At 38.6% G+C, this 26,747-nt stretch overlaps 1 protein-coding gene across 4 annotated transcripts in view; it reads left to right on the top strand.

The window, feature by feature from the left end:
• KCMF1 (potassium channel modulatory factor 1) overlaps positions 1-26,747 on the top strand; it is an 81,602-nt gene that overhangs the window by 31,393 nt on the left and 23,462 nt on the right. For 3 of the 4 annotated variants that reach the window (XM_036262537.1, XM_036262538.1, XM_036262536.1), the window contains exons 2-3: positions 19,134-19,301; positions 23,930-24,069. In XM_036262537.1, the coding sequence (XP_036118430.1) occupies positions 19,134-19,301; positions 23,930-24,069 (308 nt within the window). Of the gene's footprint in view, positions 1-19,108; positions 19,302-23,929; positions 24,070-26,747 lie in introns of those variants that run through there. The other variant, XM_036262535.1, reaches the window with a different exon arrangement.

Below are 26,747 nucleotides of genomic sequence, written 5' to 3' on the forward strand. Positions count from 1 at the left end.
CCACTTCATCATCTCCCTGGTAATGTTCATTGCTTCTTTCTTGTATTGGCTATCCTGTTTCCTAGATTCCATTTCCATTTTTTTTAACTCCTCACTCTTTGGTAACATATACTTCCTTAGTTTCTGGAGAAAGGGTACATGGGAAATAATTTTTTAATATATTTTTTATTGATAGAGAAAGAAGGGAGAGTGACAGAGAAACATCAATCATCTGCCTCTTGCATGCCCCCTACTGGGGATCGAGCCCCTAACCCCTGCATTTGCCCTGACTGGGAATCAAACTGCCCAACCAAGCCACACTGGCCAGGGTGGGAAATAATTTTTTAGAAGAACTTAACACATGTGAAATGTTGTTATATTGCCCTCATACTCGAATGATAACTTTCCAAAGTGTAGAATTTTAATGTGGAAATTATTTCTCTGAGAACTTTGATGACAGAAATTAGCACTAGTGTCCAGTGCCCAGTTGAAAACATCTGACTCTTGACCTTTGTGTGTAACCTCTACGCCTCTCCTTCCCCTACCCTCCTGGAAGCTAGGAGACTCTCCTTGATGCCTGCTCTTCTGAAATGGGATTGGTGTGTCTCTCTCTTATCTACCCATTGTGTTGGGTACCCTGAGGGCTCTTCAGTCTGGCAACTCATAGCCTCCTCTGGGAACTTTTCTTGAATTATTCTGTGTATTTCCTCCTCTCCACTTTCTCACTTTCAGTATATTGAAACTTCTAGTTTGGTGTTTCATTTTTCTTTAATGTTCTGTTCTCATTCCCCTCCTCCTCCTGGAAATAATTGAGTTACTTAACTCCAGTTCCTCTGTTTTCAAACAATTCTTCACCCTAACCCAAGTTCCAATGATACCTGATGCTGCTGATCTTAGACATTTTGTTGACTCTTCATTGTAAACTGGGTTGTTATATTAGCTTTTTCCCTACTTATACTAGCATTCAGGTTTCTCCAATCTTTAACTCATTTGCAATTCATTGATCTGCTTTCCGTCTTCAAAAATTGTGTTTCAAAATAATTATTCAATTTTTTTCAATTCTAGTATGTCAGCAAAAGTTCACTGCCACCAATCTAATGTCAACAAAAGTCCCTAATCTGGGGTGCCGAAAGAGGAGAAACTATTCAAGAGAACAGTTTGCAAGCCAGGGAAATGCAAGCTATGGAAGAAGTCAAAAGTGTGCTCCATGGAGACAAAGGGGAGGCTGAATTTTATAGAGAAAGAGGCACCCAAGTTCCTGATTGGTCCATATTTATGCAAATGAGGAATCTACATGTGTATGGTCTGATTGGAACATAGAGCACTGTGTAATTGAAGGATTTCTCAAGTTTTGATTATTATTATGGAGCTGCTGTAATTGGTCAGTATGATGCAAATGAGGACATAGCTGCGCAGCTCCCTTTGGACAGGGCAGGTTCGCAACCCATTGGTCAAAAGATGATACCAGGAACTCCTTTATAAGGGTTGATGCAGAGGGCAGGGGCACAGTGCAGGAGGCTGAAAAGGCTTAGTAGCTATTCCTTGAAATTCAGTGTGCACGAGAGGCCTATGTCAGCAGCGGCTGCTAGACTCTGGTTATGAATTTGTGTCTAGTTAACCGTGAGGAATCCTTGGCAGATATATTCCTTCTCAGGTTTCACAAATACTACATTTTAAGAGTTTCAGAAAAGAACAAAATTAGCTGTGTTGTAGACCTTCACAAAATAAAGGCTCAGTCTCAAATGCCATTGTTCAGTGCACTGCTGTCCAATGCAGTAGCCACTAGCAATGTAAGCACTTGAAATGTAGTTAATGTGGAACTGAATTTTAAATTTTATTTAATTTTAGTACATTACAGTCACACGTGGCTGGTGGCGACCATACTGGTTTATGCAGTTCCAGTGCTAGTTAAGTAGGAGTCGGAGTGTAAATTCTATTCTGTTTATTTTACTTGTTTGTTTATATCTGTATGGACACATGGATTCCTCTTTTAGTGAATAGGTTCTAATCTGTTACTTTTATTATTTTATGTTTATGCTCAAATTGTCCCAGATTTGGCCAATGGAACCCCTCCAAGGTTTCTTTTGTATCCTTTTGACACATAGCCATTGTTCTTCTGGATCATTAATTTTAGAACTGGATATTACAGGCTTATATACTTTCCCTGTCCCAACCCATAGAATCACCCATTTCTCCAAGGAGCTCAGGTTCCTCCTAGTAGAGGATACTGTTCGGAACTAAGAACTGGGTACTTGGTGGGCTCGTTGTGACCGGAGCATCACTGCTTCTAGGCCCTCTCAGCTGACAGGGCATTTTAATGACCAGTGGCTATTGCATTGGAAGTACAGATACAGATATTTACATCATTAGAAAAGGAGGAAAGATGGGATTACTAGGATTTAGGCGTTCAGAGTGGTGCATTGCGTTCCCCCACCCCATCTCGGCCTATGTCTATCTTCATGTAGTTGGTACTTGGCCTTCTGAGTGGGATGCAGAAGAGACTGGAGCCCTGGCCAGTTTAGCCCAGCGATTAGAGCATCGTCCTGTGGACCAGTTAGTCGTGGATTCAATTCCAGTCAAGGGCATGTACCTCGGTTGCAATTCGTCCCCTGCCCTGGTTGGGAGTCATGCAGGAGGCAGCCACTCGATATGTCCCTTTCACGTCTATGTTTCTCTCTCTCCCTCCCTCCCTCCCCCTCTTCCCTTCCCTCTCCCTCCCTCCCACTCTATCTGAACAAAAAACAAAACAAAACAGAAAAATGTCCTCGGGTGAGGATAAAAAAATTAAAAGAAGAGACTGGTGCTGGAGCACTTTGCTGCTGGAGGGATACTTTCTCTCTCACTTTAGGGTGTCCCATTGGCAAAATGTAAACCAGAAGCCATCTGCCAATGGAGTGTGAGTAATTGAGTTTACAGACCCGAGACCATGGTTTCTCAACCTCATCACCATTGACGTTTTGGGCCAGGTGGCCGTCCTGTGTTTTGTGGGATGTTTAGTAATAACATCACAAATATACTATGTAGCCTGTCTTTCCAAGCAAGGAGTCTCCTACTGCTTTTCATATTTTTTTGTCCAGGTATATGATGGGAAGGCAACACAAATAGCTTGACCCTTTTGTCAGTGCCTAGTAGTAAGGTCTTCACATTGCCTGTGAGTGGTCTAGCATGCTCAGATGATATACTTGGGAGAAGTCATTCTGCGGACACTTACCTTGGACTATTTATTTATTTTAATTATGTTTTTATTGATTTTTTTTTTTTTTTTTGAGAGAGAGACATTAGAGAGAAACATCAGTTGGCTGCCTCCTGCACTCCCCCTACTGGGAATCAAGCACACAACCTAGGCATGTGCTCTGATCAGGAATGGAATTCAGACCTCTCAGTCCATGGAATGATGCTCAGTCCACTGAGTCACGCCAGCCAGGTGCTTTTATACCCTTCCTTTTTTTTTCTTTATCTATCCTCACTCGAGGACATTTTTCCATTTTTTGTTCAGATGGAGTGGGAGGGAGAGAGAGAGAGAGAGAGAGAGAGAGAAAGAGAGAGAAAGAAACATCGACATGAAAGGGACACATCAAGTGGTTGCCACCCGCACAACCCAACGAGGTCCGGGGACAAACTACGACCAAGGTACGTGCCCGTAGCGGGAACCGAACGCTTATCTCTAGGGACCACAGGCTGAAGCTCTAACTGCTGAGCCATACAGGCCAGGGCTATACCCTTTCTTGATTCCATTCTATTTCCTTCCCTTTCTTCTTACCTTGCAGAGGTCATCAACTTCTTATAGTTGGTGTGTATTCTTCCCATCCACATTTCAATATTCTTTCCACATATGCATGTGTTCGTAATCAATTATTGAGCATTGTATTGTATATTTTAAAATTTATATGTTTTCATACAGTATGTATCCTTTTACAACTTGTTTTTGTGGGGACATGTTGATATGTGTAAGTCATTGGAGCACAATGTTCTACCAGTATTTTGTTGTGTGATTATGTCACGTGTCATAGGTTGTTGATTCCCATGTCTGAAGTTATATGTATGCCAGATATCCTCATGTGTTTGAAAAGACCAAAAGTTTAAAAATGAATTATATGAGTCATATATTGAACATTTTTCAAAAAAATAGAAAAATGTCTGTGATTTGAAGGAGGTCAGATATGTTTCTAGCTTACTGAAATTTTAATAAAGGGGATGGTAATATATTTAAACATTTGCCAATACTATAAGTTGAGAAAGCACTGTTCTAGAGTAAGGATTTAGAAAATGGTGACTTTACATAGAGCTATGTTTGATTCTCAACCTCTAGAAATAAATATCTATAAGCACCTGCCTCAAAAGTAATTCCATCCAAAGGATTTCATTTCACAGAAGTTATGTGAGCAGTAAAATTAGAATCTTTATTTTTTTTCTGTGTTGATTTTTAGAGAGGGAGAGATAGAAACATTGATGAGAGAGAATATCAACTGGCCACCTCCTGCATGCCCCCTTTTGGGGATCAGGCCCACAACCTGAGCATGTGCCCTGACTGGAAATCAAACCGGCGACATCCTAGAGCATGGGTCGACGCTCAAACACTGAGCCACACCGGCTGGGATAGAATTAGAATCTTTTAGAAATTAAAGAGTTGAAGGAAAAACAATAAGCATGGCATTAAATGCATATTCCTGTGCCATGGTAAATGAAAGAGTTCTAAAGACACCTATTTCTGCCCTGGCCAGCGTTGCTCAGTGTTTAGCATCAGCCAGTGCACCAAAGGATTGCAGGTTCCATCCTGGCCCTGGTCAGGGCTCATGCAGGAGGCAACCAATCTATGTGTCTCTCTAACATCAATGTGTATGTATGTGTATATGTGTGCGTGTGCGTGTGTGTGTGTGTGTGTATCTCTTTTTCTCTCTCTTTCTTCTCCCACCTCCTCCCTTCCACTCTCTCTAAGAAAAATCAATGGAAAAAATATCCTCAGGTGAGGATTAACCAAAAAGAAAAAGATATCCAATTCTGCAAAAGAAAGAAAAACAGATTTACTGTTGCCAAAATGCATGCTTCAGTAGATAATCCTTTGTCTTAATCACTGTTTTGCCACTTAATGGCTGTGTGCCTTTGGAGCAAGTTACTAGTGTCTGTGTGCCTCGGTTTATTCATCTGTAGAAGAACAGTTCTGTGACCAAGTCCTTAGCAGGTGCCTGGTGTGTCAAGGTCAGTTACACGATAGAGATATCTGAGGGAGATTGTCCTGTTAAACCTTTTCATTAATTTTTTTGTTAATCTTCACCGAAGGATATTTTTTCCATTGATTTTTTAGAGAGAGTAGAAGGGGGAAGGTACAGAGAGAGAGAGAGCAACATCGATGTGAGAGAGACACGTTGATTGTTTGCCTCCTGCACGCACCCCAGCTGGGACTAGGGATCAAACCTGCAATCCAGTTATGGTGCCATTGCCTGGGAATCGCTGCATGGGCTGACACTCTAACCACTAAGCCAGAACAGCCAGCGCATGTTATACCCTTTTAAGTGTTTTAATTCTTCGGACTAACCCCTATAGGTTTGAAATTAAATGTGTGTTGTTGTATTTTCCTTTGCAAGTCTCTGCAAAAATGTCATGTAATCACCATAAAAATTACTACCTTTACTAAGAGCAGTTGAGTTTGGGGGAGCTGGAGCTTTGTGCCTTGCTCCATAGATCTGCCTAAACAATATTCAAAACAGAGCAGTAGTTCCGGTGCAGTGTGTATTGTTTAAAGCACCTAAATGGAATTGTACAGGTGTATGAAAATATTGGGGTTTTATTTCTGGTTTTTTATATATAAAATTGTAACACAAAACTGCAGCAGACAAAAACCTGTTTTCCACCACCAGCCCCATCGTTTGATACAGCTGGCAACCAGACTCCTGAGCTGATGTTGCTCAATCGTAGCTGATTCCTAGAAGTATTTGGTGCAGCATTTTTCGTACTTAATTTTCTTTTATCCTATAGGAGACAAGTACCTGCTGTCAGTCCCTTTTTTCCTCCTCTACTTTCATCACCAGTCATTATTACATCAAGCAGTCTATTATAGACACACATTACTTCTTTTTTCCCTTCTCCCTTTTTGAGCTTTAATTACCCTAGGAAAATGTCCCCTTCTCTTTCCATTCACATAGTTCATTCAACAGATATTCATTGAATTTCAGCTTTTTCCCAGGCACTCCTCACACACCTCCTCTTCCTTCATTTTATGTTAGTCAGAAATCAGCTCTAATCCTGGCTGAGTATAATAGATTGAGTAATATAGAAGCATCTCTATTTCCAGACAAGAGGTTCTGAAAGGTTGTTCCTAAGCTTGCTCATGAGCAAGTCCATTGTTACTAAAATAGGTTTCTGTGTTCAGGTCAGAGATGCATTTCTACAAAATAAGAGCATAGACCATTTATTTAAAACCAAGCAAAACAATCAGTGTTTTAAAATGCACCAACTGCCTTTATACTGAAAACTTTAAGAGATTAATTAAACTTCCCTCTTTGACAAAAACGCATAAGGAACTTCTTAAATATGATGTCCAGCCCTGCCTTTTTATCTACTTCGTTGGGCAGATTTAAACTGGCTTTGAATTGTCTATAGCCAGGAAAAAAGTTTTATCACACTTTCCAACTACTTCATGACTTTGTTGCAAAGAGTAATAAAGTGATACATGTAAATTGTCTGGCACACAATAAATAATAATGGAAGTTGCTACTAATACAGCCAGAGTATTAGCTCTACATAGCAGAGATTTTCATTCACTGCTGTATCCTGGCACATAGTAGAGATACTTAATGAAAAGATAGATAGATGTTCCTTGTTGTTACATATCACAGAACTTGTGGAATTCCACCTGAAAACAATAAAGTAAGAATGAAAAAGCTGAGTCCCAGTACAGGAAAAGTTGTTTTAAATTGCCAGGTAATGTATAACAATTTCAAGCAAGTCTATCTACTAAGTGTGAAGAGCACACATACCACAAAACCTGCTCACCAAGTGTCTCCATGCTTTCCCTACTCTGATGTTCCTCTCAGCCACCCAGTTCTCTTTCTTCTGAATCTTGTTCTCCCCCAACTATTGTCCACCCTTTTTCTCATTTTCTCTGCCCCTGAATTTCTTTGACTATAGGTCTTTTCTTGAATATGTAGTGTATTCGTATGGGTCTCTCTACCCAATTTAATTTTCTTTCATCTTGAGTCTCTTCCTTAATCACATGGCATAGATTTAACAAAGTAATCATGCATATTCAATGTGGGTGGGTGTGTATATTCCTAATTCTAAAAATAATTAAGTAGGGCTCTTAAAAAGAAGAAAAAGGCTCCTTGAGTTACTTTACCTTTGTAAGGCATGATTGTATTCCCTGTGATTCTTTTGTTGTTGTTAATACTCACCCAAGGGTATTTTTCCATTGAACTTTAGATAGAGTGGGAGGGAGAGAGAAGGAGGGAAACATGATGTGAGAGACACACATCGATTGGTTGCCTCCCACAGGACCCCATCCAGGGCCAGGATCAAACCTGCAACCTAGGCATGTGCTCTTGACCGGGAATCAAACCTGGGACCCTTAGGTCCACAGGCTGACACTCCAACCGCTAAACCAAACTGACCAGGGCTCCCAGTGATTCCTTTTTTTAAAATCTATCCTCTCCTGAGGATGTTTTTCTATTTATCTTGAGATAGAGTCGGGGGGAGGGGACATTTATTGGTTGTCTCCCATATGACCCTGACCTGGGCCGGGGACCCAACAGCAACTGAGGTACATTCTCTTGACCAGAATTGAACCCAAGACTCTTTCGGTCCATGGGCTGATGCTCTAACCATTGAACCAAACTGGCCAGGGCTCCCTGTGATTCTTTAATAGGCCCAAGATAGCGAAAGTGGGGAGGGAGGAGGGTGGAGGTGGCCTACTACTATTGATCTAGGCTCCCATCTTAATAAAACATTATAAAATGTGTCTTAGGTTTCTTCCTCCAGCAGTTTTGCTTCTAGAAATATCCTTTGACCATCATTTATTTCTGGCTACTTGTGCTTTTCACTGAGTTGTAATATACAGTAGTTCCTTTTTTAATTGCTTCTCTGTTCATCTAAGATTATTTTCAAAGGGTTGCATGCTTTTTCAACCACCTAAATGCAAAGAGCCTCTTTTTGGGAATTGTTCTTTATCATTGTAAAGTTATTTCAGTAGCATAATTTTCTGTGCAGTTCTCAATATTAAAATGATTGTATAGCACATAGTATAATATACACACACACTTTTAAAAAGTCACAGTTATTAGAGATGCATAGTCCCTGAAGAGATAATACTTAGTTCACAAAACAGGGCCTTCTCCCCAAATTACATGGCATCTAGAAGCCAAAATAAATTGTCAGTGGCAAATACCATATAATCCCAGGCCTTCAAATTCCAGGTGGGGTTGACTTCCTGTTGTGTTCTTTTTCAATGTTCTTTGGCACATAGCTTGCCCTTTATTAGCCTTCCCTTCCCACCACTCTCTATTCTGTACTTAAAAATTCATTCAAATAAAAAGGAAAAGTTAGTTAACTTTGGGTTTTTACTCTTTTAAAAGCTATAAATAAATAAGCCTTTTTGTTTTATTTTAGAAAATTAAGAAAAATGACTTTACATACTGTTTCAGGAACTTTATAAACATCAGTTCCCACTAGAGGGCATTCTTTTCTTTGATTTTAAGTTCACAGCATTTATGTATTATTTTTCAGAACTGCTAAATACAAAGGTAACTTGAGAAACTGAATGCATTCAGATATACCTTTTATAGGTCAGAGATGTCAGACATACACCATTCTTTTCACTTACATTTCACCAGTGCCATTGTCGAAACTGAGGTTGAACTCTGTGTCCTCGAATGTTGTTTATATTGTTAGGTGAACTGGATCAGATGGGGAATCACAGATATCCCACCATAACTTGGTGATGTAGCTTGCACTATTTACCATTTTACAAACTGGGGATTGTCTGAATTTATTTATGACACAGTATGGCTAAAGCTAGATTATTCAAAGATGAGTTGCATGTTTTATTATTTATTTAATTCAGCTTTTGCAGTTGTCAGTATCTTATTGATACCTCATCAGAAGCAACTTCATTCTTTCTATCAAGGAATTGATAATTTTTCATATGTCACATGTATGTTCTGTTTAAGATTTTCCTAGGCTTCCTAGTACCAGATAGAATCACTGTTGTTAACCAAGGGCTTGTGCAGCAAAAAGCTCACTTATATTTTCTAGTAGGAACTGTAGATTACCTAGGGAGGAAATGTTGCTAGTCTGTTTTCTAAAATGATTTCTGATTGATATACTTAGAAGAAGGGACCTTGTGTTGAGTGGGAAATCTGGGTCCTTTTAAAGCTAAAGGAGATTTAGTAATTGTAAGTGGGGGTGAGGGAAATGGGTTGCTATTAAGAAACTGGCAAAGCCTATGCATGCTTCTGTGCTTTTGTTCAACCTAGAGCTACTTTCAAATCAGAGGTGGTATAGAATCTTCTGTAAAAACAGATATTGACCTAAGCTTATGATGACAGATTACAGGTATTAAAGGGCAGAGCTGTTACAATGAGAACAGATAGCAGGCTATATAGAAAACTGTTATATGACATTTTTACTTACCTGATTTCTTTTAATTAATTTATTTTTTAATAAATTACATTTATTAAATGTTACTTTTTTTTTAATAAAAATTTTTCTTTATTGATTTTAGAGAGACATTGGAAGGGAGAGGGAAAGAGAAATAGAAACATCGATGAGAGAGACCATCGATTGGCTGCCTCCTGCATGCCCCCCAGTGGGGATCTGACCCGCGACCTCTTGGTGCATGGGTCGACATTCAACCAGTGAGCCACGCTGGTCAGGCTGATTTCTTACTTATAATGCACTGATCACAGAAAAATCTTCTATAGCATACTTGCCACCATAGATTATTATAAAGTGACTTTTACCGAAGAGTTAGTGTTCAAACCTGGGCTTACCTTTCTGGCACCTTTTTAGCACAGTTCATACTATGTTTTCTTGGCAAAGTTATTGTACCCAGTACATTGAATTTTTATTTGTGAGTCCAAGTAGATAGCTCTTTTTAATATTTTCAGTGTTATGCTTAAAGCATTATCATACTTGGAAGCTATTTTGAATAAGCAAATTTTGAAGTATCCCAAATATCTTTTCAGTGAAGCTTTCTTTGCCCACAGTATATATCATTTTCTACTTTATTTTTCTCCATAGCACTTAATCTTCTCAGTTGCTTTATAACTTAGTTTTAATGCCTGTTCTCACCCACTAAAATATTAGCTTATGGGGACATGGCTTTGTTCATTGCTGTATCCCCACCAGCTAGAACACAGTAGGTACTCAGGTGGGTGGGTGGGTGTGTGTGTGTGTGTGTGTGTGTAGCTCTCAGTGTGACTTGGTGGGATCTCATTACAACTTTGGAAGTGTCAACAATCTTGAAGGATATTTTGAGGACTGATCTAAAAGTTATGTATACTATAATTGACATCAAATTATATACAATCTTACTACATCTGAATGAAGTATGTTAGCATCTTAAAATTTATAGACTTTCATCTTTTTTCCTCATTTGATTTTCAAAGCTAAATTGATAGATGAAGAACAGAGGATAGCCCTGGCCGGTTTTGCTCAGCGGTTAGAACGTTGGCCTGCGGTCCGGAGAGACCCGGGTTCGGTTTCTGCTATGGGCACATACCTCGGTTGCAGTTTGTCCCCGGCCCTGGTTGGGTCGTGTGGGTGGCAACCACTCGATGTGTCCCTTTCATGTTGATTTTCCTCTCTCTCTCTCTCTCTCTCTCTCTCTCTCTCTCTCTCTCTCTCTCTCCCTCCCACTCTATCTGAACAAAATATCAAAAAATGTCCTCGGGTGATGATTAAAAAAAAAAGAACAGAATAATAAGTGATTTGCCTAATAGCTCATTGTTAGTGATAAGTAATAATAGTATTGCATGTTTTTTTTAAATAAAAATGTGTTCATTCAACAGTGATAATCTGCATTTGGCTGAAACTATGCTAGTTTTCCACCTTAAACTGACAGCACAAGGATGATTATAAACAATCCCAGCTTTGGGTTTGTTTTGTTTAGTTTGATTGGAGGGGGAGTAGTTTTAAAAGTTAAATGGATATATGAGAGCATTTATCAAATAAATGTAAAGGAAAAGAAGAATGGTTCTACAGTTCCCCTCCGCCACATTTAAAAGAACTTTACCTTTCCAGATCCCTAAGGGCCCATACCTTCCAAAAGTTATCCTTCCCTTGTTTTCCTTTTCTAGTTTTACTACATGTCATTTTCCTAAATTAGGTATTTTTGAACTTCATTCTCTATGTATTCTTTGAGACTTTCATCTGAGATTGTCTGACATCCTCACCTATGGCTATGATTCTTTTTTCTTTTTTTAATTCATTCTGTAATGGACTAGAACAACCCAAAGGTCCATTAACTGCCTTTTTTTTTTTCCAGTCGCAGTGATTGCTATGAACATTCTTCTGCATTCTTTTGGTGCACATGGACAAAAGATTCCCCAGGGGATATATTTAAGAGTGAAATTGCAAGGTCATAGGTATTGCACATGTTTAACTTGACTAGAATTAGAAAAAAATTTTCAATTGTGCTGATTGATATCTGCTCCCCCTAGCAGAACAGAAGTGTTTCTGTTGTTCCTTATCTTCATTAGCAGTTGGTAGAGTGATAGCTCATGATAGTTTTATTAGCATTTCTTTTATGACTTAGGAGATTGAGCATCTTCTCATATATTTATTGATCATTGTTTGTTCTTTGTAGTCCTCATTGAAGTCTTTGCCCATGTTTCTACTGGAGGTTGGTCATTTTCTTATTGATATGTGAAAGTTAATGCATTCATAATACCAAACCTTTGTCTGTTATGTATGTTGCACAAATCACCAGTTTCTGGGCCTTGTCTTCCTCATCTCTCTAAGGCAGCAGTTCTCAACCTGTGGGTCGTGACCCCTTTGGGGTTCAAATGACCCTTTCACAGAGGTCGCCTAAGACCATTGGAAAACACCTATTTCTGATGTTGATTCATAACAGTAGTAAAATTACAGTTATGAAGTAGCAACGAAAATAATTTTATGGTTAGGGGTCACACAACATGAGGAACTGTATTAAAGGGTCACGGCATTAGGAAGGTTGAGAACCACTGCTCTAAGGTATTAAAAGGTGAAGAAAAGTCTTAATACTATTGTGGTTGAACTGGTTTGGACTGGTGTGTGTGTGTGTTAAATTGTTTCCTACTCTGAGCTCATAAAAATATTCCTCTATATTATCTTCCAGGGATGTTTTTGTTTTCCTTTCACATTTGTCTTTAAACCATCTGGAACTGATTTTTGTGTGTGGGATTCTATAGAATTTTATTTTCCCCACATGAATAATCACCTGTCCTAGCACCATTTATTGTCTGTTAGTGACTTTGCTGTCATATAACAGATTTCAACATGTGTGCTTCTGTTTCTGGGCTTTCTTTTCTGTTCCATAGGCCAGTTTGACTCCATGCCAATATCATTCTATCTTACTCACTATAGTTTATAGTAGCTCTTGATCTGTTAAGCAGATCTCTCCATCTTGTTTTTCTTCAGGAATATTTTGGCTATTCTTGGCTCTTCGCAACTTGCACAAAAATTTGAGTCCACTTACCATGTGCCACAAAAAATTATTTTGTGATTTTTGTTGAAGCTTTAGATCAATTTGGGGAGAAGTGACATTTTATTAGTTGAAGTTTCTGGTTTGTGAACTGGTAGTGTTATTTTAAAGTCCTCTTGTGTCTTTGAATACATTTTTTACTAATTTGCTTTCATACGTTTTTTTTAACTCCTTCCCATCCAATCAAAAATTTTGTTAGATTTATTCATAGGCACTTTTTAAAAATACTGTTGAGCCCTGGCCAGTTTGGCTCAGCGGTTAGAGCGCCGGCCTGCGGTCCGGAGAGACCCGGGTTCGGTTCCCGCTAAGGGCACGTACTTCGGTTGCAGTTTGTCCCCGGCCCTGGTTGGTCGTGCGGGTGGCAGCCACTCGATGTGTCCCTTCACATCGATGTTTCTCTCTCTCTCTCTCTCCTTCCTCTCTCTCCCTCCCACTCTATCTGTACAAAAAATGGAAAAATATCCTCAGGTGAGGATAAAAAAAAAAAAAATAAAAATAAATAAAAATACTGTTGAAAAAGGCACAGTTTTTGCTGTGATAAAATATATACATACTTAACCCCTTTTGCTCATACAATTTAGTGGCATTAAGTAAGTACATTTACATTGTTATGCAACCATCACCAATATCCATCTCCAGAATTTTTCCATCATCCCAAACTGAAACTCTGTACCTGTTAAACAATACTCCGTTCTAACCAGCCCCTGGTAATCACTATTCTAGTTTTTTTTTTTTTTTTTTTTTTTAAATATGAATTTGACTAATCTAAATGCCTCATATAAGTGGAACCATAAATGGTGTATATTTAATAATACATTTTCTTTTGAGAGAATTACAAACAATATTTTATTAAATTGGTTTTTATATTTAACAACCTTGCTTAAAATACTTATTCTAATAATTTAGCTATATTGGGGTTTTCTACATAAACAAGTGTATCACATGTGAATAAAAAAGGCTTTTCCCTCCCTGGTCAGTGGGTTCAGTGGTTAGAGCATCATCCCACACACGAAAGGGTCACAGATTCAATTCCTGGTCAAGGGCACACCACCTGGGTTACAGGTTAGATCCCCAGCCCCAGCTGGGTCATGTTTGGGAGGCAGGCAGTTCATGTGTCTCTCTCACATTGATGCTTCTCTCCTTCTCCTCCTCTTTCCTCTCTCCCTTCCACTTTCAATGGAAAAAGTATCCTCAGGTGAAGATGAACAACAAAAAAACATTTTAAAAGTGACTTTTCCTATAATACATCTGCCCAATGAGGTTTAAATGTTAAATTTTTTTAAAAAATGTTTATATGTTGTTTGGCTTATTTTCCAATCTGTTGGTTGCCTCTTTTTTATCGGGCTTCTTTTATTTTTTTTTACCTATTAAGAATCACTTGGTATCCAATTCTGATACAAACTCTTTGACAGTCTGATTCTGCTATTTATTTTTAGTAGTGCTTTGTATTTTGTGTGTAAACTAAATTCTTGATAACCTTTTGGGAATCATTTGGTAGTATGAATTTGGGCTCTCCACTTATAAGGTGACTGGGCTGGTATGGTTATAACTTTTCAGGATTTTTTGTTGTTGTTTTGTGCTGAGGTGAAAGGGGGAGTTACACTACAGCAAGTTTTGTAATCTTCTAGGGAGAATTTCTAGCTAACTTATATACTAAGTCATTATTTAATGTCAATAGGTTCTCGGGCTGCAGCAAAACCAGTTTTATCATGGGCTAATTGATAAAAACAACAGTTAAGTTCTGATACATATAAATGGAAGCATATACCATGTTCATGGATAGGAATAATTAGCATCATTAAAATGTCCATACTACCCTGGCCAGTGTGGTTCAGTGGATAGAGCATTGGCCTGCGCAACAAAAGGTCACAGGTTCATGTTCTGCCTTACTCACATTGATGTTTCTCTTTATCCCTCTCTTTCTACCCCTCTCCATTTCCCTACCTCCCTTCCACTCTCTCTAAAGTCCAATGAAAAAAGTACCCTCAGGTGAGGATTAACAACAACAAAAAAGTCCATGCTACCCAAAGCAATCAGTAGATTCAACACAGTTCCTATCAAGACACAAAATGGTGCATTTTGCCGAACTGGAACAAATATTCCAAAAATTTATATGGAACCACAAAAGACCCTGAATAGCCACAGCAATTGAGAAACAAGAACGGTTGGAGGAATCACACTACCTGATATCAAACTAAACTACAGGGCCATTGTAATCAAAACAGCATGGTACTGGCAGCTCAAGGAACATAGTGAGAATTACAAGAAACTTAGTGGGAACTGCAACAACATAAAAAATGACATAGAAGCGATGTATAAGAACCAGCTAGACATGAAAAAGACCATATCTGACATCAAGAATACACTGGAAGGGCTGGTGTGGTTCAGTTGACTGGGCATTGTCCTGTGCCCTGAAAGGTTGCTGGTTTGATTCCTGGTCAGGCACATGCCCAGGTTGCAAGTTTGATCCCCGATACGGTGCATGCTAGAGGCAACTGATTGATGTTGCGCTCTCACATCACATGAATGTTTCTCTCCTCTAAAACTCGATTTAAACAGTACATTGGAAGGAATTAAAAGTTGGTTGGATGAAGCAGAGGATCAAATCTGTGATTTGGAAGACAAGGTAGAAAAAACACCTAATCAGAACAGCAAAAAATAATAATAATAATAATTTAAAAGAATGAAGATAGCCCTGGCCGGTTTGGCTCAGCGATTAGAGCGTTGGCCTGCGGTCCGGAGAGACCCGGGTTCGGTTCCCGCTAAGGGCATGTACCTCGGTTGCAATTTGTCCCCGGCCCTGGTTGGTCATGCGGGTGGCAGCCACTCGATGTGTCCCTTTCACATCGATGCTTCTCTCTCTCTCTCTCTTCCTCTCTCTCCCTCCCACTCTATCTGTACCAAAAAAAAAAAAGAAAAGATGAAGATAGTTTAAGGGAACTTTGGGACAATATGAAATGTAACAACATCTGCATCATAGTGTTACCAGAAGGAGAAGAAAGTGAGCAAGGGATAGAGAACCTGTTTGAAAAAATATGAGGAATCTAATGTAAACAAAATAAACTGTCAAACAAAGTAGAACCAGAGGCATGGATACATGGAACAGACTGACAGAGGTCAGAAGGGAAGATGGTGGGTGAGACAGCATAAAAGAAGGTAAAGAGAATAGCCAAAGAATGGATATGAATGTGTGTGTGTGTGTGTGTGTGTGTGTGTGTGTGTGTGTATGGCCCATAGACACAGACTATAGAGTGGTGAAGACCTGGCGAGGGATGCCAGGGTTGGGGTGGAGGTTGGCAAATGGGGAACATATCTAGTAGTGCCAACAAATTAACAAAATAAGTAAGAGACATAGGTCAATGGAACAGAATAGAGAGTCCAGAAATAAACTCATGCCTTTATAGTAAATTATTATTTGACAGAGGAGGCAAAAACATACAATGGGTAAAGATAGTCTATTTAATAAATAGTATTGGAAAATTGGACAGATATATGCAAAAAAATGAAACTAGACCACCTTCTTACACCATACATAAGAATAAACTCACCCTGGCTGGTTTGGCTCAGCGGTTGGAGCATCGGCCCGTGGACCAGAGTCCCAGGTTCGGTTCCCACTAGGGGCGCGTAACTCGATTGCGATTTGTCCCCATCCCCATGGGGTTGTGTGGGTGGCGCCTGGTCGATGTGTCTCTCTCACATCGATGTTTCTCTCTCTCTTCCCTCCTTCTCGCTCTATCTGAAGGCAAATGCAAAAATGTCCTTGGGTGAGGATAAAAAAAAAAAAAAGAATAAACTCAATGATTTAAAGACTTAAATGTTAGACCCAACCTTAAAATCCTAGAAGAAAACAGGCAGTAAAATCTTGAATGTTTCTTGAGCAGTATTTTTCTGATATATTGCCTCAGGCAAGGGAAACAAATATAAATAAATAAATGGGACTACATCAAACTAAAAAGTTTTTGCACAGCATAGGAAACCATCAACAAAATGAAAAAAAGACAGCCCACTGAATGGGAGAACAGATTCACTAATAATCCATCTGATAAGGGGTTTAATTTCCAAAATTTATAAGAACTTATAAAACTCAACACCAGAAAAACAATGCAATTAAAAAATGGACAAGGGACATAAATAGACAGTTTTCCAAAGAGTACATACAGATGGCCAGTTGACATGAAAAGATGTTCAGTGTTACTAATCATCAGAGAAATGCAAAATAAAACCACCTCAGGCCTGTCAGAATGGCTATCATCAATAAATCAACAAACAAAAGGTATTGTCAAGGATGTGGAGAAAAGGGAACCCTTGTGCACTGTTGGTGGGAATGCAGATTGGTGCAGCCACTGTGGAAAGTAGTGTGGAGTTACCTCAAAAAAGATAAAATGGGCCCTGGCCGGTTTGCCTCAGCGGTTATAGCATCAGCCTGTGGTCCAGAGAGACCTGGGTTTGGTTCCTGCTAAGGGCATGTACCACGGTTGCAGTTTGTTTCCGGCCCTGGTTGGTTGTGTGGATGGCAGCCACTCGATGTGTTCCTTTCACATCGATGTTTCTTTCTCCCTTCCTCCCTTCCTCTCTCTCCCTCCTACTCTATATGAACAACAAAAAAAGGAAAAATGTCCTTGGGTAAGGACAAAAAAAATAAATACAGTAAAATAAAATAAAATGGAACTGCCTTATGACTCAGCAATTTTACTTCTGGGAATATATCCAAAGAAACTCGAAATACTAATTTAAAAGAATACGTGCACCCCTGTGTTTATTACAGTGTTAATTACAATAGCCAAGATTTGGAAGTATTTCACGTGTCTATCAGTAGATAAGTAGATTAAAAAGTTGTGGTACATTTGCAGAATGGAATACTACTTGGCCATAAAATAAAGAAAGAAATCTTACCATTTAAGACAGCATGGATGGACCTGGAGAGCATTATGCTAAGTGAAATAAGCTATTTGGAGGAAAACAAGTACTATATGATTTCACTCATGTGAAATCTAATGAACAAAATAAACTAACAAAATAGAAACAGACTCATAGATACAGAAAACAAACTGATAGCTATCGGGGTGTGGGGGGGTTGTGGGGCTAGGTGAAAAAGGTAAAGGGATTAAGCAAAAAAATAAAATTCTCTTAGACATAAACAACAGTTGGTGAGTACCAGAGGGAAAGGGGGGTGGGGGAACATAGCAAAGGGTAGAGGGGAAATTAATGGTGATGGAAGGAGACTTGACTTGGGGTGGTGAACAACATAAGACAATATACAGATGATGAGTTGTATACCTGAAAGCTATATAGTTTTGTTAACCATTGTTAACCTAATAAATTCAATAAAAAAGAAAAACACATGGCAGCAAAAAAAAAGGATTTAAACTCCTATAGTATATATCTGATCACAAAACCATCACCAAACTTCTAAATAAAAAACCAAAATTTTTTTAATATTAAACATTGGAATAAATGTGAGCTGTATAAAAACAAGTGAAATCTTTTCCAATCTGCTATTATCAGTTCAGATTGGTAGGTGGCTGGATTCTCTCCCAGCAGTTTGGGATGCAAGGTGGGACCCACCCTGGACAGGACCCACTTCCATCACAGAGTCACTCACACTCGCTCATACTGGGACAACGTAGACACACCAGTTTACCTCACGTGCACATCTTAGGGATATGGGAGGAAATTGGAGCCCCCAGATAAAACCCACAAGACATGGAGGAAATGGGTCAATTCCACACAGTGATGACCCTGGCTCGGAATCAATTTTCTTTTTCTCATTAGCATTATAATGAAATTGCAGTATACAAGGACTTGATATACGTATTAGGGTCTCAGCTTTATGAGAAACTGCCTATTAGACACACCATGTTTGGCAGACTTTGGACTTTGCTTTCTATTTTTTGTCCTACAGTGCTATGAAAATCTAAGCTTGGGTTTTTACCTGCTTTGGCAAATAAATGCCCACCCACTTGCTTTTAGAGATTCCTGTTACCATTTCCTCTGTCACTAGGTTTTCACCCTCTTGCTAGCTCATCAAGGCATCATTTTTCAATTGAGGTAACATTGGTTAATAACATTATATAAGTTTCAGGTATGCAGCTTTATAATTTGATATCTGTATACACTATAGCATGCTCACCACCCAAAGTCTAGTTTCCACCTGTCACCATACATTTGACCCCTTTACCCATTTCATGCCCCACACACACACACCTCCTTTGCCTCTGATTAACCACCCATCTGTTGTCATATTTGTGAGTTTGTTTTTTTAACATGTTATGAAATATTTTAAATTCTTTTCATTAAGTGTAAATCAGAGTAACAGATTCACCATATTGTTGGATATTCCTATATCATTTTACTATGTCATTTCTAGTCCTTTTGGAAAGGAAATATGGGGTTAAAAGAGCACCTTAAAAATTTATAAATGTGAAATGGAGAGTAGCCTTTTACAGTTGCTAATTAATGATATTTCTTTTCTTTTTAATAGGTGTCAGCTGTGATGCATGTTTAAAAGGAAATTTTCGAGGTCGCAGATATAAGTGTTTAATTTGCTACGATTACGATCTTTGTGCGTCTTGTTATGAAAGTGGTGCAACAACAACAAGGCATACAACTGACCACCCAATGCAGTGCATATTAACAAGGGTAGATTTTGGTACGTATTTAATAAAATGTTAGTGGATTATCATTTAGAATTTTATGTGTATGTGTGTGAAGTAAAGCCAGAATGTTCTGCAACTATATTCCCAATGTATACATGAGGCTCCAAATTTATTAAAAATAGCATAAATCTTACTTTTATAAATTCTAAGTAATTCTTTCTCCTAATCATGGTTTACTTGTTTATGAAAGCCATTCAGAAATATATGTAATTGATAAGATATGGAATGGAAGAGTGCCTCAGTAAAATAAAGGAATAAAGTTAAAATACTTGTTCTTGCTAATAGTACTCAGGTATTCTTGCTCTAGTTATCACAAAGCAGATTATTGCTACAGTTGATTAGAAAGACATTGTTAATCTATAAGAAAAGCTATAAATGTTTCATTGCTGTAATTTCTTACATAGCCAGTGCTTGTTATTATCTGTTGTTGTTTTTTTAAATTAAAATCATCCTAGTGGGTGTGAAGTGGTATCATGTGGGTTTTGGGGAGTTTTTGCAGGGGGGGGATTTAATCCTCACCCAAGGATATTTTTCCATTAATTTTTTGTGTGTGTGTGTCCTCATTTGAGGACATTTTTGCATTTATCTTCAGATAGAGTGGGAGGGAGGAAGAGAGAGAGAGAAACATCAATGTGAGAGAGACACATCGAGTGGTTGCCACCCACATGACCCCAATCAGGGCAGGGACAAACTGCAACCGAGGCATGTGCTCTTAGTGGGAACCAAGCCCGGGACTCTGTTTAGCAGGCTGACGCTCTAACCGCTGAGCCAAACCGGCCAGGGCTCCGCTGATTTTTAGATAGAGTGCGAGGAGGGAGTAGAGAGGGAGAGAGACGGTGATATAAGAGAGACACATTGGTTGCCTCCCACATAACCCAACCAGGGCGGGGATCAAACCTGCAACGCTTTGATCTGAGGGCTGATGGTCTATGGGCTGATATTCTAACCATTGAGCCAGACCGGCCAGGGTGGTATCATGTGGTTCTGATTTGCATTTCTCTGATGGCTAATGATGTTGAGTATCTTTTCTTGTGCTTATTTATATGTATACTTTCAAGAAATGTCTGTTAATATCTTTTGAAAAATTTTTAGTTGGGGAATATATCTTTTTGTTATCGAGTTTTAATAGTTCATTGTATTTTCTGTGTACAAGTTTTTTATCAGATGGATGGTTTACAGAAATTTTCTCCCATTCTATGGGTTGTCTTTTGACTTACTTGGTGTGTTTTGAAGCACAAAAATTTTAATTTTGTTGATATCCAGTTTATCTGTTTTTTTCTTACATTGTGCTTTTCATGTCATATCTAGAAAATCTTGCCTAATTCAAGGTCACAAAAATTTAAAACTATGTTTTCTTCTAAGAGTATTATAGTTGTAGCTTTTACATTTAGATTCTTGATCCATTTTGATTTAATTTTTGTATATGGAATGAGGTAGAAGTTCGGCTTGATTCTTTTGCATATGGATATTCAGTTGTCCTAGCATCATCTGTTGAAAAGACCATTCTTTTTTTTTTCAGTAGTTTATTTCTTGATTTTTTTTTAGAGAGAGAGAAAGAAAGAAACATCAATCTGCTGCCTCCTGCATACCCCCTACCAGGGATCGAGCCCACAATCCAAGCATGTGCCCTTGACCAGGAATCCAACCGGCAACCTCCTGGTACATAGGATGACGCCCAACCAACTGAGCCATAGTAGCCAGGGCAAAAAGATAATTCTTTACCCAGTGAAATATGTCTTGGCATTCTTGTTGAAAATCAGTTGGCCCAGGGGGAGGGAGAAATAGAGGAATGTTGGTCAAAGGGTACAGAGTCTTATTGTACAAGATGAATAAGTTCTTAATTACAGCATGGTGACCATAGCTAACAATGTTGTATTTTAATATCAACAAACACACACACATACCCAGTGGTTAGTATGTAGAGGTGGTGGATATGTTAATTAGATTGATTGTGGTGATCTTTCCACAGTATAATCAAAACATCAAGTTGTATACCATTAATATATATAATTTTTGTATATCAAAGATACTTCAGTAATGCTGTTTAAAAGTTAGTTGATGATAAATGTGATTGTTTATTTCTGGACTTTCGAGCTATTTCATTGATTTATATGTCTATCTTTATGCATGTACCATACTGTCTTGATAACTGTAGCTTTGTAGTAAACTTTGAAATCAAGATGTGTGAATCTTCCAGCTTTGTTATTTTTCAAGATTATTTTGGGTATTCTAGATCCCTTGAGTTTTCATGGAAATTTTGGATCAGTTTGTCACATTTGTGCAAGAAAGCCAACAGATGTTGATGGGGATTGTTTTGAATCTGTATATCAGTTTGGAGAGCAATGATATTAAATCTGTCAGTCCATGACATGGGATATCTTTCCATTTATTTAGGTCATCTAATTTTTTTCAGCAGTGTTTTATAGTTATCAGAGAATAATAATTTTTATGCTTCTTTCATTAAATATATTCCTAAGTATTTTATTATGTTTGCTGTTGTAAATGAAATTTAACATTTTTAATTTTTGTATTTTTTCTGCAAATATATAGTAAAACAACTGGTTTTTGTATACAGAACTTGCATCCTGTGATGTTACTGAACTTGATTATTACCTCTAGTAGTTTTTAGTGGATTCCTTAGGATTTTCTGTATATAAGCTCATATCATCTGCTGATAGGGGTAGTTTTACCTCTTCCTTTCCATCTGGATGGCTTTCATGTCATTTTCTTGCCTAATTACTTTGGTTAGCTCCTTTAGTAAAATATAGAATGGAAATAGTAAGAGTGGACATTTTTGTCTTGTTCCTGGTCTTGGGGGGAAAGCATCCAAATCTTTTCACCAGTATGATGTTAGCTGTGCCTTTTTTATAGACGTCTTTTTTTTTTTTTTTATCCTCACCCGAGGACATTTTTCCATTTTTTTTATTCAGATAGAGTGGGAGGGAGAGAGAGAGAGAGAGAAACATAGATGCGAAAGAGACACACTGAGCGGCCGCCACCTGCACAACCAACCAGGGCCGGGGACAAACTGCAACTGAGGCACATGCCCTTACTGGGAACCGAACCCGGGTCTCTCTGTACTGCAAGCTGACGCTCTAACCGCTGAGCCAAACTGGCCAAAGCTATAGACGCTCTTTAATAGATGAGGAAGTTTATTATTTTTTATATATTTATCCCCACCTACCCCAAATTCCCTGGCAAGTCTTATGCACATAATAAATGGTCAGTATATATGTAGTGAGTACATATTTTTAACATAGTCTAAATCTCCCTAAAAATGAATGTGAACAAATTAATCATGTAGTAAACACATCCTTCCATTTTCTCCTGTCACAAAAACGTTCTTATCCTTTTAAATTAGGCACTTGTTTCATGTTAAATGATAGTTCCTTGCAGTAAAGTGACATAACCTACTAAATATACATTGAATAACATTTTTTGTGTACTACTAATGGAGGAAAATAGACTTTCTTCTTGAGATGTACTAATGAGGCAAACAGGTGATTTCCCAAGTCTCTCACTAACTGGTTGGTTCTTTACTAACCAAGGTGAGCAGAGTAGGTTGTGGTAGTGTACTATTGAAGTTAGCTTTATAAGAACTGAATGCTGAGGGTCCTTCCTGCTGTAGGAATGGTTTATGTTCTACAGACAAAACTGCATCTGGGAGTTGGTATAGATAGATAGATAGATAGATAGATAGATAGATAGATAGATAGATAGATAGATAGATATAGATATAGATATATTTTAATCCTCACCTGAGGGCACTTTTTCCATTTTTTTGTTCAGATAGAGTGGGAGGGAGAGAGATAGAGAGAAACATCAATGTGAAAGGGATACGTCGAGTGGTTGCCACCCACACGACCCAACCAGGGCGGGGGACAAACTGCAACCAAGGTACATGCCCTTAGCGGGAACTGAACCCGGGTCTCTCCGGACCACAGGTCAATGCTCTAACCACTGAGCCAAACTGGCCAGGGCTGGGAGTTGGTATATTGATCGTGGTCATCTGCTCTTTCCCTCTGAGCACTCGTGTTCTTGTATATGATACACCCTGCTAATTCCTTTGTGTTGACATTGGTATTGCCACAATAGATACAGAGAAACATAAATTAAAATAAAATTAGAACCAAGCCCTGGCTAGGTAGCTCAGTTGGTTAGAGCATTGTCCTGATACACCAAAGTTGCGAGTTCGATCCATGGTCAGGGCACATACAAGAATCAACCAGTGGATACATAAATAAGTGGAACAACAAATGTCTCTCTAATTAAAAAATTTTAAATAAAATAAAATTAGAACCAGATGTGAAATGAGAGCTCATGTTTTAACATTTGATGAAGGGATGAAAAGGCTCTTTGCTTTGTTTTCCTCTATGGCTGTCCTGGCTGTATGAGAAGGACTGTGGAGGGCTGTCGTGGAACCCTTGAGAGAATGCAGATGTTGCAAACGTAAACAGGGAGGTACCGAAGCACACATTGACAGTGAGGTTGTTGATGAAGATTTTAGGCATTCTTTAAAAAAAACAAAAAACAAAACTATTTTGTACCATATGATTACATTTTTATATATTTAAAAACTGATCATAGTTATTTCTCAGTGCAATTCCACTTTATGTTTCAGATTTGTACTATGGTGGGGAAGCTTTCTCTGTAGAGCAGCCACAGTCTTTTACTTGTCCCTATTGTGGAAAAATGGGCTACACGGAGACATCTCTTCAAGAACATGTTACGTCTGAACACGCAGAAACATCAACAGAAGTGGTAAGTAAAGCAGCCCTGTGTCTAAAATGATGTTATGTTATTTCTAACATAGCTAGGTCACTGTCTTGTACCTTCGCCTGAGTTTACATAATAATTAGTAAAATTACCTTTTAATAGCAAATTTTACATATCATGGGAGGCAGCACGTGGGCAAGATAATGCCCCTCATCTGTCCACAATATTCATTCTTGCCCTGTTGCTAAAAGCAAAGTATAAAATCTTGACCAAATTCAGGAACCTTCAGTAAATGATTGTGAAAAGATTAAAAGCACCTCAATCTCCCGTGTAGCTCTTTTTATAGTATTCTTGCTGCCTGCTTAGTTTTTCTTCTGTAAGGAAACCTTCACAATGAAATTGAAACAGCTTTGGTCATGTATTAAGTAGTAATCTATTGTCACATCTCATTACTTGGTTTCCAGCAGAGCAAATCTCTTGCTTTGTAGCTCAAAGCTCTGCGGTCCCTAGAAGTTCCTCGCGCTCTGATCTTTTCCAGTGTCTAAAAGCCAAAGACCCAAAATAATACACAAAGGAAGTCTTGCCTTGAAAATTTTTTAGGTATTTTACCTGACATGTGATTTCCCATATATCCAACTCCAAGAAATTATAAAGTGTACCCAAAAGAGTCCCTTTTCTACTTTCCCATCAATAGTAATAAAGAGGTGAGAGATGGAACTGTCAGTATGGAGTCTGGAGGATTCGGGCACAAACAGTTGCACATTGCATCAACTAATGAGCCCCTAAATATACTCAGAACAAGTTAACTGACACTGAAGAGAAATAAAGTCATGTGTCCAAGGACATACAGCTAGTAAGGGGCAGAGCCAGGTGTTTGAACTCAGCCAGAGTCCCTCTGGGTTGTAGTCTCGACTTAACTAATGTCCTGTTTCATCCCCACTGCAGCCCTGCTATTACAACTGTGAATAATACAGGCTCACTTTCATTCCCATTGAAATTGCTGGTGTGATGCTGGCAGTTGTTAAAGATTTATCGTTCAAACAGTTGGTAAACTTACGTTGTATAGTCCTCAAACCCAATTTTACTGTTTGATGACTCGGAAATGCTCTCACCTTGCATGTTTGGAAGCCTCAGAACAACGTTGTCACATTTCACTACTGTTCTTAATTCATTCTTTTTACGAAGGTGACTTTGCTTTATTTGGTACAGCCCCAGATACCAGTATGAAGAGAGCTAACGTGATTGCATCTTCACTCTGGTTGCTGTGGGAAACTTGGAATAATTTTCTTTGATTTTATTTCTGTTTAGTTTGGGTACTTTATTTACCAAGATACAGTAAAGGAGAGGTTTTCCTTACTGTGAACCAGGCATTCTTTAAATCATTATTAGCCAACAGGCCCCAATATACTCTCATCACCCCATGGGGGCAGGACAAGGACTGTGTTTCACATCTGAACTTGGAGAATACAGTGGAAATTTAAGTCCTATCCATGAATGAAAAGGTAATCAATCATTTTTTAAAAAATGAATCAGTCCCCATCAGCCTTACCTTGATTTTTTTTTCCCCCTGAAAGTAAATACAGTTTTACACTCCTCTAAATCCATACACAGTTTGAAAATTACTGACCATCTATAAGTAGTTTTGTAGTCTGGCTCACTAGTTGGGTTCAGTTAAATGCCTTCATTAAGTTCCCATATGATGGGAACATAGCTCAAGGCAGTAGCTATACTGTTTTTCATACCGGTATTTGTGGAATATCTTAAGGACTTTTCCCCTCCATTCCAGCTCTTCCTCTGCATGAGCATTGACTGTATCTGCCTCTGTTCCCACCATAACAAACCCAGACATTTCAGAGTGCAAAGTGGTAAACAGACAGGAATCTTTGATAGGAAGGTGCACGGTTTTTCTTTGAATTATGTAAGTCATGTCCTAGATCCAGGACATGCTGGGGTTCAGCAGGTGCACTGAGGATGCTTTACTGACAAGCGTCCATTCTGGAGGGTTGGTTGCCTACACCATACCAGTTAAATATTTTGAATGCCTTCCTGTATATATGTGAAGCATGTTATCAGCTCTCATAAGTGTAACTAATGTCAGTGTCCAAGTGATGTAACTACGGGTCCCCTCTCACCCCACCCCCAATGTTTGGCAAAGTCAGGGTTAGCCAGATATTTTTTTATTTCTGGAGTTTGAGTGACTCATGTCATTTTGGTGGTAGATTATATTCACATAATAACTCACTGTATTTTCTTTTCTGTTCCTGTTACATTTTTCTTTCTAAATGCTCAATTTGCTATCTTGCATTGTCCTTGTGTTTCCTGCCTATGTCCTCTAGACCATCCCTTTGTACCTGCCTGTGGGACTGAAGGGTCTCACTCTAACCAGCATCCCTGTGGAAGCTTTAGGGGTGAGAGGATATATCACTGCAGGCACCATAGTAAGGATTTACTGGTACCTGGCATAGCTGGTAAGAAAGCCCAGTGAAGGTTCATTTTGTTTTTTGGTGATTTTTTTTTTTTTTGGTTCCCTGACCAGTGAAGGTTCATTTTGAAAACAACTTCATAGTCTTTGTATTTTTCTGTTTCCCTTTTCAGCTAGGGACTCTAAGGCCTTAACCTGAAATTTACCTCCCTTCTTAATTAATATTAATGTAAGATTACTCAAGAGGCTTTTGATTTTGAGAGTATGACATTTGACATGGAATGCATAGTGACGGTGATTA

The sequence above is a fragment of the Molossus molossus genome, unplaced genomic scaffold (assembly GCF_014108415.1).
Source record: "Molossus molossus isolate mMolMol1 unplaced genomic scaffold, mMolMol1.p scaffold_m16_p_15, whole genome shotgun sequence".
NCBI classification, from domain to species: Eukaryota; Metazoa; Chordata; class Mammalia; order Chiroptera; family Molossidae; genus Molossus; species Molossus molossus.